A 20,939-nucleotide genomic window follows, 5' to 3' on the forward strand; every position below is an offset into this window, starting at 1 on the left:
CAAATGTAAAAATTCGTAACACAACCTTACACGCAGAGAAGAGTAGACCAACGATCGCGTTTGCAATGCCATGTTTCTGACTTTGGTTAATAGGGTTTCATAGTGAATCAGCACTTAGAACCTGAAAGAATGTAGTCCCTCCTCCAGGTGGCAGGCTTGTATTCGCTTTGAACAGATAAGTTTTTGTTTGTTGATGTTTTTTTCTCTTTTTTTCTTTCTTTTCTTTTTTGCGTTTTTTTTTTTTTTTGGTTTAGTTGTTTTTCTTTTTCCTTAAAATGTGTTCACATTTTCATAATATACAGAAAAAAGTATGTGGTTATTTGGTTTGCTCTAAGTCCATTAGAAAATTGGCTTCGGGGAGACGGTCGGGCTGGGGGACTATCCTACCACACGTACCTGCGGGGGTGGTGAGTGCCTTGTTTAAAAATTTTCAAAAAAACTTTTTTTTTTCTTTTTGGAAAACCAACGGACACGTATAAAGCATTCTGTCCACTTGGTAGTTTTCGTAAGTCTTTTTACTTACAAGGGGGAAGGACTGCGGGAGCCTCTTTTTCGATTTTCTTTCCAATGTATCATTATTGTTATCATGAACTATGATTTGTGGAGTCCGAGGGCGGCGTCTAAGTTTCATTGGGTTTTGCTTCTGCTTCTGGGCTGGGTGTCTCTTTAGGAGTTTTCTTCCAGAGAGTCCGTTAGGGGCTCCAGGGGGACGGCCGTGGCCGGCTCGTGCTGTTTCAAGCGCTTAATGGTGTTCTTCAGGGCTTGCCTCTTATTGCAGAACCAAACTCTAACTACTTCCCGGTCATAGTTCAGCTTCTCGGCAATTTCGGTCATTTCCTGCCCAGAGGGGTGTGTGTTCTTCTCAAAGTGGGCATTGAGGATCTCAAGGGCCTGGGGTGTGAAGGAGGTGCGCCGCTTGCGCTTTTTGGACGGTTCGCTCCCGATAAACTCGGTCAGGTTCTGCATACCTGCTCGGTGGCGGGCCTCAGCCTCAGCCATCCACCGCTCAAGCACCGGCTTGATCTTCTGGGCACTTTTAGGGGTGATGTCCAGCTTTTCAAACCTGGCAGGATACAAAAGGCCAGGGTTCAGTTTGGCTGTCAGACTGCTAGCTATAGTGTTCTCTTGGGCTTCCTGTGGTAGGAAAAAGTGGCTTCTCAGGATGGTGTGTCTGGGGGGAGAATTGAGAAAGAACAGTCTTACACTGAGTCCTCTGCCAGGGGGGGCCTCCTGCCTGCCTGCCTGCTTGACCGCCTGGCAGAGCGAATTCACTCCGGATGGGCAGCCGCCTGCAAGGTACGGTCCCCCGCTCAAGCCAGAGCCCGCCGCCCCGCACGCATGCTTCATGCCCCGCATGCAGCCCGCACAGCCACACGGATGGGGGTGGGGGTGGGGAGGGGTGCAGACGGCGGGACCCGCGAGCCCGTGCGCCGGACACAAGAACCCCCCGCCGCTCTTTGTCCCGCACACACTGGAGCGCTGAGCGTTTCCACCCCGCGTCCCAGCCGCGTTTGCCCCACCGTCCCAGCCTCTAAGCGAAAACCAACACCCAACACCGGGAAGCGGTGTCCAAGACAACAGCTGTCATGTTCTTTCGTTTAGGACCATTCTTTCTTAGGTCTTACGCTTACTTTTCCTGAAACTCCTCCCATGGCTCGGTTATGAAAATGTTGTGTCTGTGGCCAGACTCAGTGATGGCAACTGGGACGCGGTTCTTTTCATCTCTGTTGAGTGTCTCATTTTAATCTCAGTCTCTCTCTCTCTCTCCCCCAACCCCTTCTCTCTCTAGTAATAAACAATTTGCACGGTATGTCAGTTAACAACTTGCCCCCTTTCCAGGTGAAACACGGCCCGTTGCTACTTTACTAGGGGTCTGGAGCAGCTGGACACCTTGTAATGGCTACGAACACCCCCCTCCCCTGATGGGCAAGGCCGCCTCGTGCCTTTCAAGCCCCGGCCGGGGTAATGGTGTACTTTGGCACCAGGGCATCAAGCTGTGTTTAATGTGTGATATCTGCAAATGGTACGCCAATGATATCATTTTCTGCGAATGAGATCTTCTATGTATCCATCGCCATCAGCAATTCTTTGCTACACTGATTTTAAAAAGTATGAAGCATCTCCGGACAAAATGATACAGAGTGTTTTAAGAGGTCATCCTGGTATCAAATTCAGCCTCACGCTCAGTGAAATACACCAAAGTGCCAATTGCTTTCGTGCCTGCATTTGTTTATTCTAAACCCAAATTCACGGCCCTCCATGTGATGACTTCAGATACACAGAGCCTCTCTTTTGGATCCTCTTGGGACACACTCTTTTTCAGCGTTCAGTGTATCGAAAGACAACCGCCTGACTGCAGAGTGCACCTTAGAGAGCGAAAATAAACCAGCTATAGCCGGTCAGACTAGGCTTTAGAGGGACTCTTGCAGAAGGGCACAAAAGTAGAGGCTTCCTTTACCGGCCATAATCTTATCTCTGACACTGCATTTTAGATGCGGTGATAAGCCCTGCAAATAGTATCAAGTTTTAACGTGATTTCCATAGCATTGCCTTCCCTGTAGAGCTCAAGGGGTTATTTGTTTTTTTAAAAACCCAACTTCCACTACTGATCAAAGGGGGGAAGAAGTACATTTTGCTTTCAGTAGAAAATGAACTAATTATCTAATGTCATTTAATGAGCTTGCCACAAAGCTCAAACTGTCGTGGTTATTTGCTACATACCACATTTTACCATAAAGGCTGCAGAGCTTAAACTCTGGGTAGATTGACAACAGGCTTCACAGTGCCATGGCATGAGGGACAAAGCTTGCAACAGGAATGTTCGGTGTGTCGGTGGTGTTTCCTTCTCTGTGTCTCTGTTAAGGAGGGACTGGTAAAGCCATGCCCGGGAGTCACGGTCTCTCATAGTGACACCTGGGTGTGCAGGCTCAAATGTGGTTTCCTTCCCTTCTCTTGAATAAATGTGAATTATCCCAATGTCAGAGCTCCGACTCTTTCAATACTTTTCATTTTTTTTTCCTCTTGGCAGTTAGCTCTTAAAACTAGCTCACCAAGACGCTAGAAGCTAGAGAAGGGCTATAAAATCAAGGCATCTGGCATATACTGTGATGCGGTGAATTCCCAGGGTCTCTCTCTCCATTTTAGCCATAGCTTTCTTGGCTTCCCCTGGGGAAGACTTCAGAAATCTACATGTTTGATTGGGAATGCCCCAGACACTCTATGGGTGTCGGTGAAAACATGAGATGGCACTTAAGCCAATAAAAGGAAATCACGTTTTAGGACTAAAAATAAGCCAAAGAGGACTTGAGCAAAAATAACAAACTGACAACTTAAAAAACCTGTGGCTGCCTTCATCACAAGGCTGTCAAGATGAAACAAAATTAATGTTTCCCAACAGGGAGCAACAGTATTCATATCATTGATGCTGTTTGTTAGTGTTGATGTTTCAGTCGGTGTTGTTGGGAATAACATATACAAGCCTTGAAACAAATTTCCCAGCAGTAGTATCCTTGTATAGACTGAATAAAGGTTATTTTCTGCAGGGAGGTATCTTATAAGAAAAAACAGTAGGGGAGACCATAGAAGTGAGAGGATCCTATGGCGCTTTTTGTATTTAACAACAATCAATGGGTTTTATGGAAAATCATTGAGCAAAATGTGAGCTGCAAGCTACTACCCCATACTGATGTTATTTATAACCTTAGTCTTAAACTGCAGGAAAAGTACACTTCCGTCCTTTGGGGAATACATTAAAAGTATAAAGAGCAGATAAAAAGACAGCATTTCATGGATCACCAAGAACAAAATCCACTTAAATGAGTTTAGAGTTGGTTTCTTGGCTTTTCCTGATGGAGGAGGACTCAGAAGGCATTGCCCAAGAGGAAAAAGCTCTTACAGAAGTGCCTTTGTTACCTCATGCATAAACATGGGATTAGTGCAACACACACACAGGCATGCACGGGGTCGGCTGCTGGCGGCTTGACCCAGATCAACTTGAACACAACCAAGGCCGGGTTCTGTCATTTATTTATTTATTTATTTATTTATTTATTTATTTATTTGGAGGGGTGGGGACAGGGTAGGCCAGAGTCTCACTACCCCTTTTCGAGCCACGTAAAGCAGCTGCTTCTTTGAAAACACGGGCTTTTCGTGTTGTGTCTGGGAAGGCAATGTTAAAGCATTCCATTGCGGTCACGAGATGGTTAATTTTCTTGGTAAAGTGTATTTCCTTGGAAACATCCCGAGAGCCATCCCTGGGCAGAAATAGTGGGAGTGTGAACACCCGTTGGGACTGGCAGCCTTATGGCCTTTGCTCAGGATACCCGTCTGCCAACAGGAGCCGGGGGCTCTCAGCTGCGTCGGAGGGTGGGTCCAGAAGGAAGCTTCTGGCCCGCGGTGGGGGATTTCCAATGACACTGCCTTCTTTGTGAGTTGACAGGAGTTATCAAGCCAGGCCCCGAAACTGCTTTAGCACCTTCATTTCTATCAATGTCACCGATTGCAACGTATAAGCCCCTCCCCCCACAACGTAGTTCCCATACTCTACCCCTCCAGCTCTGCCCACCCGAAGAAGACAAGCTGAGCCATGAGGACAAACGAGGCCCAGGCCGGCCAGGAGAGGTGACAGCATGTGGGCACGGGTTACCTGCAGATGGCCGACTGGCTGTACGCGGGGCCCTCTGTAGCACTGAGAGCCTGTCCCACCTGAGTCTGGGTCAGGCCAAGGGACAGGCGCCGGATTTTAAAAGCTTTGGCAAATTCTCGGATCTCCTCCAGATTAACCCCATCCACCTCACCCGCTGCAGTTTGAGGATCTGTGGAGATGTTTTTAAAAACGGGGTCAATACGTCAACACACATCCAAGTAATATCAGTTTATTACGGCTTCTAAGAAAGTGGCTCTCTTTAACAGCAGGTGGTGGGGAAACCGACACGGCAGAATGTTCTCTTTGTCTCCCACGTGAGGCACCCAGGACCCATCCTCAAGTCGTTACACCTCCACGAATCACCCTTCGGGATAGTTCTATCCCAGATACAACCACAGGTAGTTCACACACGACCACTTTCATGGTACAGGAGCGTGTTCCCCTGAGTGGGACCCGTAATAGCCAGGCCAGGAGGGCGCTAGCTAGGGGATACAACTCCATTTTGCCCATCGATAGGTTCACTTATTGTGCAAAAATAGAAACATGGAAAGGTTTCAATTTGTAATGTCTTAAGTGGGTTCTTTAGGGCTAAAAATTGCCCTTGAAAAAAACAGGATTTTGTGTTTTTCGCTTTACCGGATCACCACTGCAGTAAGGCTAACAGATGGTAATGTTGTCTAATTTCTTACGTTCACGTTAGCCCTTCGGAAGAGCATGCTTATGAAGCTGTGAGACTAATATTGTCTTTTTTCCCCCTGGTAGCAGTTTACTGACACGATGCCTTTGTCCCCTAAAAGGGCACATAATAAAAAATGCTTACTGCAGGAAGGCTCCTTTGGTGCCGGATAACGCGGTCAATTTAGGACTTATCAAGGGAAATGACACAACAGCTGGAGAACGAACCCCCGCCCCCCCCCCCCCCCCCCCCNCCTGGAGACAGCATGGGTTGGGGATAGGGGAAGATTTCAAAGTGCTGCTCGCTCCTGCCTGGAGTGAAGCCGTTCTCCCTGCTAGCTGATTCTATTGTTCTCCACCTCATTCCTCGGACTTCCGTGAAAAGTTTTTCTCTTCCTCTTTCTGCACAATAATCCATCATTTTCAGGAAATTCAAGTACTTGTCTAGGGACTCTGGTGGACTAGATTCATCTTCGGGGCTCAAGGCTACAGAAACTCCTGTGATCATGAAGAGAAATAAACATTTGTATTTCAAGGGCCAATTTTTCAAAGACTTTGAAATAAACATGTTAATACCTGGGGGGGCGGGGCTTGGAGCTTCCCATACAAATCTCTCATTGCAGGGGAAATGCACTCTGCCGGTAGAATCAGCAAGACAGTGAGGCACTGTACCTTATTTCTCTTCACATTAAAAAAATCCTATAGAATTTTTGCATGTCCTTCGTTGGAAGTTTGTCGAGGAAAGATTGAAAAGTGGTACAACCACTGCCACCCGTCTGTACTTCTCAAGTGACACCTGGGCATCCTACTGAGTATTAAGGGGGAGCAAGAGAAATAGGGGAGGCAGTTCCAGCCTCTACGGGGTTTAGAGTCTATAGGGGTTGGTGCTCAGTATTATGAATGCGAATCAATTCATGAAAAATACCAGGCTGAGTATAATCAAAAACTAACTGTGTCACCCCCACAGCAGAATTTACAGAGAAGGGAGAGGTGACAGGAGGGAGGATTCATCTCGGTCATGCCCAATGGGCAGCTGTCCCGGAATGGAGGGGCCAGTGGGAGCAGCGTGCAGACAGGCAGGAGCAAAGCACTCTGGGGGTTGCCTGCAAGCGTTCTGGCAGGCTGGACTGGGGAGCTCGTGCTAGGAGTGGGGGTTATTTCAGTGTAGGATATCGAGAATCTGTGTCCATGGGCGGGGGCACAGGGTGACTAGAAAACTGATTAAGGTTAATTAAAATCTTGCTCTATCCCCCCCACCCCCAAATTCTCCCCAGAGGGCTGGCAACCCTGGTTAAAGGAAGACTTGTTTGGGTTGTCCTTGGGAGAGGCTGCCCTCTGGATCTTAATTCCCACCAGTGCAGCAGCCTGGAAGCAACTTCAAGGGTTTGCTAAGGATTCTGGGAAGTCACGTCCATGCACGCAGCTGCCTGGAGCCTCTTCTCTCACTTCTTGCTTTAGACATTTCTAGAGCAGAAGTTGCAAATGAGCAGCTTGAGCATGAAACTCAGCTTTCCTAGAGCTTACAAGTTTTGAGAATTGCCAACATTTAAACATTGGGAGGTTTCTCAAGAAAAACATCTCATTTTTTTTTTTTTAATGTTCCTTTGAAATGCTGGAAGGTTTGGCTGCACCAGGCCTCCATTGGCACTTCCTTGGGAACAATCCATCAGTGGGTTCTCGCTGCCCGTTCAGCTCCTACTCCTTGGCAGCCCTCCTTAGACCTGCTGCCTGGCTCAGCCTATTTTGGGGACTCTATGTTCTGAGTGTGCTTTCCTGACGGGGTGGAAATCACTTCTGGGGTGGTGGTGGGGGAAGGTGACAAAGTCTTCGATTGGACGATGGTTGTGGCCCCCCAGAGGGCCGTGGTCCATAAACAGTACAGATGTGCGGTAGACCTGTGAGAGTAACCTTTCACGGGGGAAGGAGGGCAACTGGGATAAAAAAAGCATAAAATGGTTTCTTGTGGGGGAAGGAGGTGATGATACAATAGTAGTCGAGAAGCTCTGGTTTGGAAGAGATCTGGCCACTTGGTACAGATGGGCACGGGGAGAGAAGGCTGAGGGTCATGGCAGCCTTACCCGCGTGGACGGTGGAGGTTCAAAACCAAGGGTGGAAAATTGGAAACCAGAGACTTTCCTTGTGACGATATGGCTTTTAGGACGGTGCTTTTCTTCCTTTGGCAAGACTAGGAGTCACCTGATGGGGTCCAGGACATGCATTTTGAGCAAGTACCCCAGGTGATTCAGACACAGAAAAGTTGCTGTACCGCCTGTGTAAGAGAGTGATGAGCCAAAAAGGTGCTGTGAAGGGGGACCCCTGGGCCGGCACCCCATCCTTTACTCTTCCCTGACCCCAACTCCACCATTTATGGCAAGAGGCAAACACCTGCATGTCAGAGGGCTGGGGTTGCCAGTGTAGTCTGGAGTTAGAGGGAGAGTTTTTCTCCGGGCAAAGCTAAGTAGCCATTGTGGGAAGTAAACACGTTGCGTTATATTAGCTCCATCTCTAGGTCCTCAGGAATCAAGCGAGTTATGCAGCATGTGAGGGGCGGGTCTTTGATCTCGAAGAATACTGTGCTCTGTGGATGTAAATCCGTCCTATCTTACTTCTTCCCTTCCCTTGCTGCCTTCCAGGCTTCTGTCTCCTCCCTGGTTCCCCGAGACTAGCAACTCCATCCGTGTGTAGATTGCCAGGTTACTGGCAATAACCAGAGTGGGACAGAAAGCTGTGGGCTTTTACTCCCTGCACTGATCTGACTGTCACAGCTTTCACTCCAAAGCTCAGAGAGCTGGGCACCTGCCCCGCTGAGCCCAGGGTCTTCCATGGGGCTCCAGACACTCATCACTCCTTCCTCTTCTCACGCATTTCCCCTCTTGTCTTTTTCCTTGTTCTACTTAGAGAGCTAACGAGATAGGAATTCTTGTGAAATTTAAACTGGTAGATGACCTGTTGGATAAAGGCCAAGAGAAGGGAACTCGTATCTCCTTCTTTGCATAGCTTGTTAATTGCTGGAGATGAGCTGCCTGGTTTTCTTTATGTTATTGTTCTTACCCCTAAAATCGGGTGGTAAAATGTCTTCCTGCAGTTTTCTCCATGAGTTCTAAGATGACAGGGGCCCCCCTTCCCATGCAAAGAAGGGGCCCACCCATGGACAAAAATCGGATTCACCCTGATTACAACATGTGGGACTTGTTTTCACACTTCGGGAGAACTCATGAAGTGGTGTCTGTAAGGTGTTTTTTGAATTAATAATTAAAAAAAAAATCAATGCCTTTTTTTTTTTTTTGATCCTAAAGTTTCGGTCTTAAACTCTTGAGGATTTTCCCTCCACTGTTGCAACAACACCCCTTCCTTAAGGGGTATACGCTGTTCTATCTGAGAAGGGATATACGCTTTTTTATCTCTATCTGAGATGGGCGCTTCTTCCCTGGGCTGTGACTTCAGCTCTCAGGCTGGCTCAGAGGTTGACGTTGTCCTGGGATAGCTCAGTCTGGCCTTCCATCATCCAATCTCCTGGCTCGGGGAGGTTGGGTTAATGTCAAGCATGAATCTGAGACCTGCTCGATGCGGACTTCACAGGGATCTCTCAGATTCGCTACCAGGTCAGTTCAGCACTAGGGCAACCCGGTCAGGGATTTCTCTGCATCAAGGAAGAAGTGACACCTTTTAGAGAAGTTTGCTCCAGATTAAGTCAGCCCAGTATATTAAGTACAGGGTCAGGAAGCAACAGCGACGATTGCCAGGGTCAGCCGCAAGTCTGACCCCTGCTACAGGAGACAGAAGATCAACCTGTTATAGAGATTAACTGGCTCAGAGATTTAGAATCAACTGGCATTGAAGACCGGCAGGATTTCGTAAGTATGATGTTTCCCAAATCAAATCTGGAATGCAAGGGCCGAAAAGTAAAAAAAAAAAAAATTATGGGAACTAAATGCAAATCGGGTGAAAACAAACCTGTTCTGCAGAATCTGGGTCCATACTGAACGGAGTGCTGAGGAAGGACTGGCACAGGTGTTTTAATTTTTTAAATTTAGCTCCTTCCACCAGTTAACGTAGACACCTGTATAAGGGGTTGCTAACTGGGTCGAACCGTCACCATCCATCAACATCATCTTTCTAAACCTCTGCTTGTGGGATTTTTCTATGAAAAATATGCAACTTTAAAGAAGCTGCCAAGTATGAATTAACGGTCTTCTGTAAACACCCATCTGCTTTCTTCTGCTATTCTTGCAGCAAATAATGGGCATATTTACCAAATATTTCTAAGAAATAAGAAACCACTTGAGAACGTGCAATGTAATTTGGGAGAACAGTTTCCTTGCAAAATGGTGACTTCATTGTGGAAAATGGTGTGAACTGTGATCATGGGAATCAGGGGTGCCGTGAGCTATCACCATGCATCTTTATGTTCACTTTATGGTTTGTTTTTTCTGGTAATAGCCAGAGGTCCTTTGCTGTCTAAAAAAATCAACTTTATAGGCCAGGGGTTTAAAGAGTGTGTACTGAAAAACAAAACAAAACCAAACTCAACAAAGAATAAAAAAACCCCCAAAACCCCGAAATCTACCTGTTTTTAAACAGTACTGTGTAATCTTGAGCCAGTTTGAGACATTTGTCAAGTCATTTGTTTGACTCTGTTAGACTTTCCAAAGGCCGTGCTTTTAGAAACTATATTTACCCTGATGACTGTGGAGACCGAGCAAGGCGTAACACAGGGCAAGCTGTGTGGGCACGCGAACAGTACCTACAGTGGGTGTTCTGAGGAGTAAGGAGTCTGCTTGTTTGGTTATGCTGAGCTCAGATGTGGTGCTCTTTGCCTGGAGTGGGGAAGATTTCGGGTGAATTTTGGTTCCATTTTATCTGGAACAATGGCAAGTTGCGCAGTGCTATGATGACGGTCTTTGACCATGATGTGGGAGGGTTCATTGACCAAGGTCTTGGCCACAGGTCAAGTCCAATTTGACCTGGTTCTTCCTATGGCCTTGGTTTCTTGGAGGGATTTGTTGATTAACCATCTAATACTCAATTCAAGAATTATTGATTCTAGCAAGTCCTTCTGTTCTGTCTCAACCTCTAAAACCAAGTTAACTATCGACTGTATTGCCATAGTCCCTGTTCACGTGTTGATCATAGCATTCATTTCCCTTTATTGTAGTTGTGTTGCTTTGTTACCAGTTCATGACCTCCTCCAGGGCAAGGAGCCCATCTTGCTTATTTCTGCTTTCTTAAGTTCTATTCCTGTGCTCGGCATATACATGGCACTGTGTTTTTATTTTTAAGTTGACAGCCTCTGACAAAAACCACCTTTTTACTCCCCTGTAATTTAACCTGTATCACAACTACATCTGAAGTATGGGGTTGGGTCTCCCCACATTATCCTATCTGCCCATTTGGTGAAGTTTCATCTCAGACAAAAATAATTTTAAATGTATATTTCATGCTTGAATATAATTTCAAAATATGCACAATGTCTAGTTTTTCTCTTTATATTAGCTCAGGGAAAAGCCTGTGCTTTAATTGTAAGGCATGGGTCTCGGCCTTTAAAGAATTATTTGAAGATATTTAGGTGATTTGATATATATTGTCATTCAAATTTCACTGGATAAAATTTAGGTGTAAGCATCCTATTTTTTAAGGCAACTGTGTATGTAGTGTGTGTACAACCCATGGAATCAGACTATTCGGGTTATCACCCTGGCCCTGCCACCCATCAGATTTGTCACACAGAGTGTCACCGTCTCTCAACCAAGCGGGATGTGGTCCCTCTGACAGAAGATGGCCAAAATGGGTTGTACTTTCAGGATCTATCCCATGTCAGTTTCAAGATCTGCAAACGAGGATTTCTATGACCTCATTGTATTAAAATGAGCACAGTATTGAAAGTGCTTTGAAAACCCCACTTTACAAATCCAGTCTTCAGCAGAGATTTGTGGGGGCAATCAGCAGCAGAGAAGTGCTCCGTGCTTCACTCATTGTGTAGTTGGGTTTTGAGACAGAAGGAAATCAATTAAACAACATGCTCAAAATCTGTGGCAATTTTAAGCCCAGGAATGGATTTGTGTAAATTCTGACCCCCACGGGACCGCTAGAGCCTCTCCTCTATCTGCCAGAGAAGGCTCCTCATCCAGGCTCTGCATACGGGTTTGGAGTTTCCTGCCTCAAGGGCATACGGTAAAGGAGTCTCTGTCCCCATTTTTTATATTTCATATCAGAATATGTAATATGATTCACTCATTATACACCCAGAACTTAGATGCCTCATTGGCCACTGTGCAATTGAAATTCCATCTGTCCCATTAAGTAGCTCTGTGACTGGTTTCCAAAAAAGGCTAATCCTTTCCTGCCCAGTTTGAGACAAGTGACTGGAGAGAACCCTATCCTCCATCCATCTGTCTCTGTGTTCAGCCACTCATTCATCTCCAACATGGACCGGGTGTTTACATTGTGTAAAATACTGCGTTTGTGGGGTGATTTGTACTTTATATCATATATAACTTATTTCTTCTCTCTAAGATGTTTGATCTCAGTTCCTTTTCTTTCAGGACCAAAGCTTAACAGCCTATCCTAAATTTATGACCTTGCTGCTGTTTACAACTAGAGTATTTTGTGGAACTTAGGCAGAATATCAAATTGGAATGACATTGAAATCTTTTCTGACACCCCTATGAGGAGTGTCTTTATTGGGCAAAATCTGGCTATAATTAAATTAACTTTATTTATGATTTTATTCCAGTAAAACTCGAGTTTCTGGCCCAAACAAGAGCGGCTGTATATCTAAACAACCTATAATAACTGGTTGATGGCAAACTCCATACGTACTCTGAAACTCTGGTGTTGACCCATCTTTGGGATCAGCTTCCAGACTAGTTGAGATACTTGGGTATTTTTTTTTTCTTCCCATAATTCCTCATTTTCTTCTTCATTCCATATCCTTCTTGCCTGAATTATCCATATAATTGAATATACATGCATGTATGCACACACATATATATTCTTTTTTGGGGGGGTTGCTTGCGTGGGGAGGGCATGGCAACCCTCCATTTTGCTTTGCATTACAGATGATGTGTGAGGATCCCTACTGTTCCCATTATAACAAGTTATTCACGACACTTGATCAAACACAGATACTCAGAGGTGTCCTTATTTTATGGCACAGATGGCTATGCAGTGCCAAAGCCCTTTAAACCTGTAATTACTGGATTTTCGGTTCCTGGAAAATTATAATCGAAGGGTACATTCTGCGGTTTTATTTATGGGTAAAAATGGCACCGAAGGTGAATGACTAACCTGAAATCAGACCACCATCCCATTCATCCTCACACATTTTGATTTGCATGTGATACATGTGCTGTCTTCACATGGGGCCACGTACCATTTCTAAAAATTGTATCTATAGGTGACCCACTCAGGGAAGCGGACCTGCAGGCTTATTTGATTTTATGAATGGTGGCGCAGAGATTTCCCATCCCGTTCCAGCCCACGCAGCCTCCCCACGAGCCGCTGGAGACGGCTCATTGTGCGCACACACCCACCCGCCCACGGGCACGCTCTCTTTCATTGCCTCTGACACCTACAAATAGAACGGCAGGGGACTTCAAACACACGGAAAAGCAGCTTGACCTGCTGGCTGAGTGCCCATTGTTGGTTATTTCAGTCCTGAGCTCCGTGGCTCATGGCCTGTGAGCTGATCAGCTTCTCCCTTCTGAAGCCGCAGGGCTGACTCTGCGTGGCAGAAAGCACTTGAGATCGAGACCGGCCCCTGCGAGCACTCATCAAGGGGGTGTGCTCGGGGGGCCTGCTTCCCTAAGGAACCATCTGGCCCTGGGCAGAGACCTTATGCCGGTATTGGCCTAGAAGGGAGAGGAAATTCCTCTTTGATGTTTAAAGAAAGAGAGAAAGAAGGACAGAGGGGTGGCGGGGAGAGAGAAAGGGAGGAGGAGGAGGAGGAGGAGAAGAGAGAGAACGGAAGGCATTGCAGACAGGCAACAAGAAGGCCATCGTGATTTAACCGAGCCAGAAAGGATACTTACTGCTGACTAACTGGCCCACGCTCAAAGCTGAAGAAGAGGAGGATGAGGAGGAAGAAGAGGAAGCCTGCCGGACGGGGCTTTGAGACATGGATGCTTGGCTGTGAGCCAGGTGCAGAAGGCTGCTTTGGGAGGCTGCTTGACCCACTGACGTCTGGGAGGGTTGGTGGAGCTACATGGGAGGAGGATGTAAAAAATACACACATGAGTGAGAAATCGGGGGAGGGAAAATGCCAGAGGATAGAAGTTTCATCTGGGGTTGAAGCATTGTATTTCCAAGAACGTTATACTTCTCAGGCACGGTGCAAACTCTACACAACTGGCAGGGTTTATTTATTTTTTTATTTTTTATTTTTTGGTATATAATATGTTGCTGCTTGCCTGACAGGCATTTTATTAGTAATCCTAAATATATTATTAATTCCCTCCTTGGCTTGCTGGAGTACCCAATTTTCTACCTTTCTCGACCACAGCGTGTGGCTGGACTCTTTTCTGCCTGTTGACACAATTACAGCGCACTTGACAGGCTTCTCCAGTATGTATAGAGAAAATACAGTGCTGGCAATCAACTCGGAGTGTGGGACTCAAGCTTACAGGTGTGGCTGCGTCCAACAGTTTTATCTTCTGTAACTGGTATTTTTAGGAACGTTCCCATTGAGGCTGAGTATGAATTGAGTTTGGGAACTTTCTGTCCCTGTCCTGATCAAAGAGACTGGCTGGCTTACTGTAAAGTTGGGAAGAACGTTCTCTGATGTCCTCTAGGAAACGGAGAGAGAAGTTGGGGCAGCTGGAGGAAAATATCCAGTAACATTTGTAGCTTTCAGTTGTTGATTTCTTTTAACATTTGTAGCTTTCAGTTGTCGATTTCTTACTCTGCGCCACCCTGTGTTAAGGACTCTGATGCCCTTGCTCATTTAATTCTTATATCAGCCTGTGAAATGGGTGTTATTTTGACCTCTCTTTTGCAGACAAAGAAGCAGAAGCTCTGAGAGGTTAAAGGGTTTTGTGGGTTCATCCAGTAGGTGTGGGGAAGCTGGTGTCTGGACACACGAAGTCTGACCCTGAGGCCTGAGCTCTTAATCACCATGCCAGAAGCAAGAATTAACCTAATTTTCAAAATTCAGTGTTCCTCGGGAAAGGCTGTCTTTATGTCCATTTATTCCTGACTCCTTTACAGGTTCTCAAAGGGCGGTTTTTCTGGGTGGTGAGAGAAGCCCAGCTCAGGAGAGGAAAGTTGGAGGAAAGGGAAGGGTTTGCAAATACCAGGTCCCCTTGGAGGCCCAGGAGGGATACTTCTCCATCTGTGCGCTGGCACCCCGCCCCTTCTGCCCAGGAAGCTGACACAGAGGGTGAGCTCAAGGCCCCGGATGGGAGCACGATCAGCTCCAGCCATTGCGACCTTTGTGATTGGAGAGAGCCCTCCTAGGTTTACAAACTGCTTTCGTGGCCATCTTCACACTCACACAGGTGGAGCAGAGTTTTTATAAAAGGAAGTCAGCCTGGGAGTAGAATCAGGTCAGTCCTTGAACTTTAATGGGAGTGCCAACCAAAGTTCAGGGCCTGACCTGATCTTTGACACCTTCTCAGGACCTGACAGCCAGCCTGGGACGTGTTAATGTCACATTTGTCACTGCTTTCCCTGTGCGTGTGTGTGTGTTTGTGCGTGTGCTCATTTTTTCATTCACTTTACTGAGAGATCATTTATACATAATAAAATATACCCATTCAAGCATGCAGTTCGATGAGTTTTGTCAAATAGATACATCTGTGAAACACCGTCATAATGAAGACATAGAACCTTCCTTCCCATCATTCTGTAAAGTTCCCTCATCCCCTTCGCAATCAATTTCCCCCCAAGGCCCAGCCCCAGACAAGCACAATGGACTTTCTGTCACAATGGACTTGTTTGGCATGATTCTAAAAATGGAATCGTACAGTATGTACTCTTCTTTTCTATGGCCTTTTTTGCTTGGATACAGTTTTTAAGATTCATTTTGTTGCATGTGTCAGCAGTATCATCCCTTTTTATTGCTGAGTAGTATATATAGTATCTATTTGTAGTGTGTATCTCTCTATATAGATATCCATGCCACAGGTGGCTTATCCATTCATCTGTTGATGGACATTTGGGTTATTTACAGTTTGGGGCTATTATGAATAGAACGGTCATAAACACTTAATGTACAAGGGTTTGTGTATACTTGTGTTTTCAGTTCTCTTCTGTAAATACCTGGGAGCGGAATTGTGGAATTTCTGTATCCTACTATAAACACATGTTGAACTTTTTAAAGAAACTACCAGACTGATTTCCAATGTGGTTGTAGCATTTCATATTCCCACAAGAAATGTATGAAAGTTCCAGCTGCTCTCCATCCTTACCGATGCCTGGGATTTGTCAATCTTTTAAATTCCCTAATGTGTTTTTTAACCATCAATTAACATTTTACCTGCAAGCAACTGTTAGTAAGATGCTACTTTGGAAATGCATAAGGAGCTATTTCTCCTCTGGTCCCTCGTGGTAATGCTTTTGCTCCCCAGGTTCACATGATAGCCCTATGCAGCAGATATACCTAGCATGATTCTGAGGAGTAAATGACTGACCCAAGATCACGTGGTCTGGAGCACATTAGAATCTGGGCTCTCATTCATAGCTCAGGGCTCCTTCCGGGATGCCGTTTTGTCCCCCTTCAGAATTGCTTGAAGTTACCTTTCAAGTGAACGTCCTTATTGTTACTGAACTGTGCTAAGTGGAGGCTATATTGTGAATAAAAGATAGTGATAATTGACATAGAACCCAAATTAATATGCATCAAGCATCTGCCCCAAAGTAATTAGCCAATCTGCCGAGCACATAATCAACAACTGAATCCAGTAAATTTTATTCTGTAGGGACACATATTAAAGATTAAATCTATTTTTAATTCGCTTAATAAAAGGTGATGGATATTTGCATGTCAGTCTACCCCTTCTAACTTATTGGGTTGTCCTTCTAAATATTGTTACTTGACACAGGTTTTCACAGTTTTGAGTCACTGAATCATGAGATAGCCTTCCGTTTTACCATTCCATCAATATTTTATTGGCCCTGGGTGTGGTAAAGGACCATCAAGGAACTGGGTGAGACAATAATCAATTAAAATTTTTCTTCCTCAGATACAACTCAGTAGAGAAACAAATTAATGGGCTGCAGTCTCACTACAGACTCAAAAAGCAAACGAAGGCTTATGCATTAAGCGATGCAGGAGAAATTCAAGAGGAAAATAAAATAGTTCTTTTAAGAGCTTGTTCTGTATCCACGCAGAGAATGAGATGACTCTAAGATATCTAAGAATCTAAGAAAGACCCATTTCTTCCAAAGGAAATAAGTATTTTTTTTTTTTTAGGACATTGGGGTTCTGCTTTCCCTCCAGAGTTTAACAAGACAATATGGAAAAACCAAGAAAAATTTTGAAAAGTTCTTACTAGTCAAGATTTGGAATTATATAAGCAGTAGCAGGCTTACTGGGGCCCATATGTCTCATTCCAACTTAGGGAATGTATGAACATGTATCTGTTAATTCTAGAATCACTTGTAAGTCCAGATGGAAGAGCCTTTGGTACATATGGAAATGAGCCCAGAGACTGACCTTCTTTATAACTTCTTCCCTCAGAAAAAGCGGGTGCTAGAGTAACACTTCTGTTACTTCCCATCCCTAACACTAATTCTTTCAGGTAAATGACAAAAAAAAAGTAGCCTTATCTGTGATAGTCTTAGTTTAATGATTTTTGGTGCATTAATCTGTAGAAATATTATGTTAAAAATATATGCCTCAAATAAAAAAAGAGAAACCAGAGATTTAAGCTACTCCATGAAACAACTCTGGGTTTCAATATAAAAATTTCGAAGACTTTAAATAAACAGCATTAGAAAGATGTTAATTAGAATTAATTATGTTGTTTTTCAGACCCTGACTTAAATCTGAAAATCACGTATGACTTGTACTGCATAATTACTGGCAAAAGGAATAGGCGTGTAAATGCCTCAAACATAACTGGCCATAAAAAGTGGACTCGTTCACCAAAAGGAAGCTCAGGGAGTTAGGGAATAAGCAGAAGCCTGAAGGAAAGGGTTCTTTCCTTTTCCTTCCTGGAGAGAAAGGGGATCTTAGAAGCTTCTATGAAGACAGATGTTTTATTACATCGCCTTGATCTTGAGAGGCCAACTATATGGATACCATTTATTGGATACTCCCCATGTGTTTTTATGTATACTTTTAAATCTCGGTATTAGCCCTCTTGCTTGGGTATTGGTGTTGTCCTTACAGAAGAGGAAACAGACTTAAAAAGACCAGATGGCTTACCGGGGTCACACAGCTGGTATAACTGAGCTTTGAGTCCAGGGAGCCGGCGCTCCTTCCAGCAGGCACCCCGCTGCCCCACTCCTGTCTACACTGGAGACGGGTATGAGTCAGGGAGACAGCAGGAAGCTCTAGCTGGGTGGTACGCGAACAAATGAGATGTGTTCAAATTGGTCACGGCGAGCCACACGCTCGAGTTGATCAGCGTGGATCACGGTCTATCATTTTGAACATAGCTCATCTGTTTGGCTAAATATGACAATAAGTGATTTTGTAGTTAAGGATTATTTTCTACAGGTCCTGAAGTATTTAAAATGTCATATTTTTTAGGAAAACATGGTAGTCGGAGGCAGCCAGAGCCTGAGGATTGTGGTGTCGCCTGGGACACGTCTCAGATGGAGTTGCCTATAGATTTTCTTTTGCTTAATATAATGAGTCCTAGTTATTGGTAGTACCCCAAATTTACTTTTCTCAGTATCCCGTTTATATGATCATATTTTCTATTTATTCTCTATACTCCCACTGCACTGCCCAAAGGAGCTGGAATCTGTTGCCGTCTAAGTTCCAGGAATCACTGTCTTGTCTGTTATTGAGCTGTAAGTCAGATGTAAATAGGCTGTGTTATAGGCTGAAATGTGTCCCACCCCAAATTCATATGATAAAGTCCTAACCTCCAGTATCTCAGGATGGGACTATAATTGGAGATTGGGTTTTCAAAGAGGTAATGAGGTTAAAATGAGGTCCTTAGGGCAGGGCTTCATCCTGTATGACTGGTGTCCTTTGAAGAAGAGATCAGGACCCAGACTGGTGGAGAGGGGAGACCACGCGAGGACACAGGAAGGAGGTGACCACCTGCAAACCCAGAAGAGGGGCCTCAGGGGAAGGCGCCCCTCTCCAACAGTGATCTTGGACTTCTAGCTTCCAGAACTATGAGACAATAGACTTCACCCTGTCTGTGGCGCATTCTTACGGTAGCCCAAGCTGACTCATACAGGCTGAGAGCACAGAGCCAACAAAAAAGGAGAGGGAAGGGGCAGTTCATGTTAGCCTGGGGCTTAGCATTACCCAGGGAAGGAGGGAGGAAAGTCCATCTCGTCCAGAAAATGACAAACAGGGAAGGACAGGATTCGGGGTCCGAAAAGCTTCTCTTTCCCATTGCCTTTCAGAGGCTGGCTTCTTTGGTTTGTTGTGTTGGCTCGAATTGCTGGGTGTTTAATATATTCAACAAAAGTAAATTCAAGGACAAGCACGCTTTATAGACATTCTTGATTTTCTATGCCCTGGCTCCCTGTATAGCTTCCATATGTAACACAGTATATCCTTAATAATGTTTTAGTTTCTGGAATGAAGCATCTTCCAATTGAATCCACAACTGCTATAAAAATAAGTCGAGGTGACAAGTGTCTTGGAAAGTGGAATAAAATGCAGTATGTGCTAGACAAGTTGGAAAAATGAATGCGTATAAACAGTAGAATTCAAATGGAATTAAATATAGAGAGATTAATTTGGGGAAGGAAAAACTCTACAATTATGCCAAAGCAAAATGGAGGAGGTCTGGCCTTTTACAAGTATGTCAGGGAGCCATAATGAACCGCAGGCTAAATCCCCAGGTGGTGCAATGAGAACGTGAACATAACCCCAAGAGTTCTAGCAGGAGCAAGAGCATGCAGGAGGACATCGTGATTCCCCCTCCCTGCACTGGCTGGGATTTTCCTGAGCACCTACTGTGTACCTTATCATAGCTAGAAGAGAAATTAAGTCAGTGGGTCTCAAGATTTAGCATTTGTCAGAATCACCTGGAAGGGCTATTAAAACACAGATCATATCCCCCACCCTTGCCTGGAGGGTGTGATGCAGCAGGTCTGGGATGGGGCTCAAGAATTTGCATTTCTAACAAGTTCCCAGGTGATGCTGATGGTTGGGGGACCACACAAGGTTTTTGAAGGAGCTTCTCTTTGAAAAAGGGTAAAGGAAGAGGATTTATTACGTCCGGACAAGAGAAGCCACAGCCCAGATTTAATAAGAACCTTCAAGAATAAGGAGGACATAATGACTGCCTGAGTGTTACTGAGCAGCTCATTCTACTGTGGGTAGGTCAGGAGCCCAGGTCATAGATTTGCTAGGATTTAGCAAATGAAGATGAATGGAGCAGGGGAAAGCAGAGATGAGGGAGCGTGTAGGGAAGCTTCGAGAAGGAGGGATCCTGGACAGACGGATGGTGGCCAGAGTTTGCCAGACAGAGAAGGTGCGAAAGACACTGCAGGCCAGGACACTGTCGGCCGGGCTTGGCAGGGAGTGACAAGGGGAGACCAGAGGGCAAGATGCCCAGTTGTGTGGCTGGAAGGTCAAAGGGCTGTTTTCCATTGGAGTTGCTGATACACGTTGCATCCATCTAGGAAAACTCCTATGCTATTTCAGATCCCCTGTGGGTGGAAATGCCTCATTTATGCCTCATCGTGGGTGCCTTTCCCAAAAAGATCGGGAACCACTATTACAGGCAGGCAGGGGCTTGGGAAGGACAGTTGATTTTCAAAAACGGTAAGGGAGTACATGTTGTATTTATTTGAAAAACGAATGGATTTGGATAATCAACGGCATTTTGGGGAGCCAATTTAAATGAACTGCCTTCCTTTGGTTTCCTATTAACGCCACAATTACTTTTTGAAGAGACCTTGCTCTGCCTTTATAGATGGCAGGCTCCCAGTACTATAGCCATGGCCTTTAATTTTTGAAAAATTTCAATGCTTTGATTCTACAAATTGCAACATTTTTCCTTTCAAATGTCTCTACCCTCCTAATGATGCTACAAACTCTTGCTAACTTTTGTTGGAACTTAGTCAAAGGGAGAATAAATATACACAAAATTGATGTCTGTGCTGCTTATGGAGAAATCATATTAATTCACGGTCACAGGGTTGTAAGGGCAAACCAGGGGGTCCGGGGCCCCCTTACTTTGGTGGGGAGTTCCCCGTAACCCATGGTAGCTGCAGCGTCCCATGGAGGGAGCAAAAGGTTACTTTCAAGCTCCACCAAAAGTTTTGTATTAAGTAGCTTTTTTTTTTCCTGCACAGAAAGATACTTGTATCTTTCTCTGTTTCTTCTTTTTTAAATCTAGTCTTTTTCTGACTTTTATTCTCTTGCATTGCTCACCAAGAATCCCTGATGTGATAGTGTGAAGGCTGTATCTAGGGCCATCCAGTCTTGGTATATATTTTAAAAATATATTGCTTGCGTTCCAGATGATAACTTTGCAGG

General features: G+C 45.0%; 1 protein-coding gene across 1 annotated transcript in view; it reads right to left on the reverse strand.

The window, feature by feature from the left end:
- Positions 1-531: 531 nt before the first annotated feature.
- Positions 532-20,939, reverse strand: part of LOC100465222 (POU domain, class 6, transcription factor 2) — a 56,718-nt gene continuing 36,310 nt past the window's right edge. Inside the window, exons 4-6 of the mRNA XM_034640925.1 lie at positions 13,351-13,519; positions 4,646-4,814; positions 532-1,171 (exon numbers count right to left, since the gene is read on the reverse strand). Coding sequence (XP_034496816.1) covers positions 667-1,171; positions 4,646-4,814; positions 13,351-13,519 — 843 coding nt within the window. The 3' untranslated portion in view covers positions 532-666. The remainder of the gene's footprint in view (positions 1,172-4,645; positions 4,815-13,350; positions 13,520-20,939) is intronic.

Source organism: Ailuropoda melanoleuca, chromosome 1 (assembly GCF_002007445.2).
Source record: "Ailuropoda melanoleuca isolate Jingjing chromosome 1, ASM200744v2, whole genome shotgun sequence".
Lineage (NCBI taxonomy): Eukaryota > Metazoa > Chordata > Mammalia > Carnivora > Ursidae > Ailuropoda > Ailuropoda melanoleuca.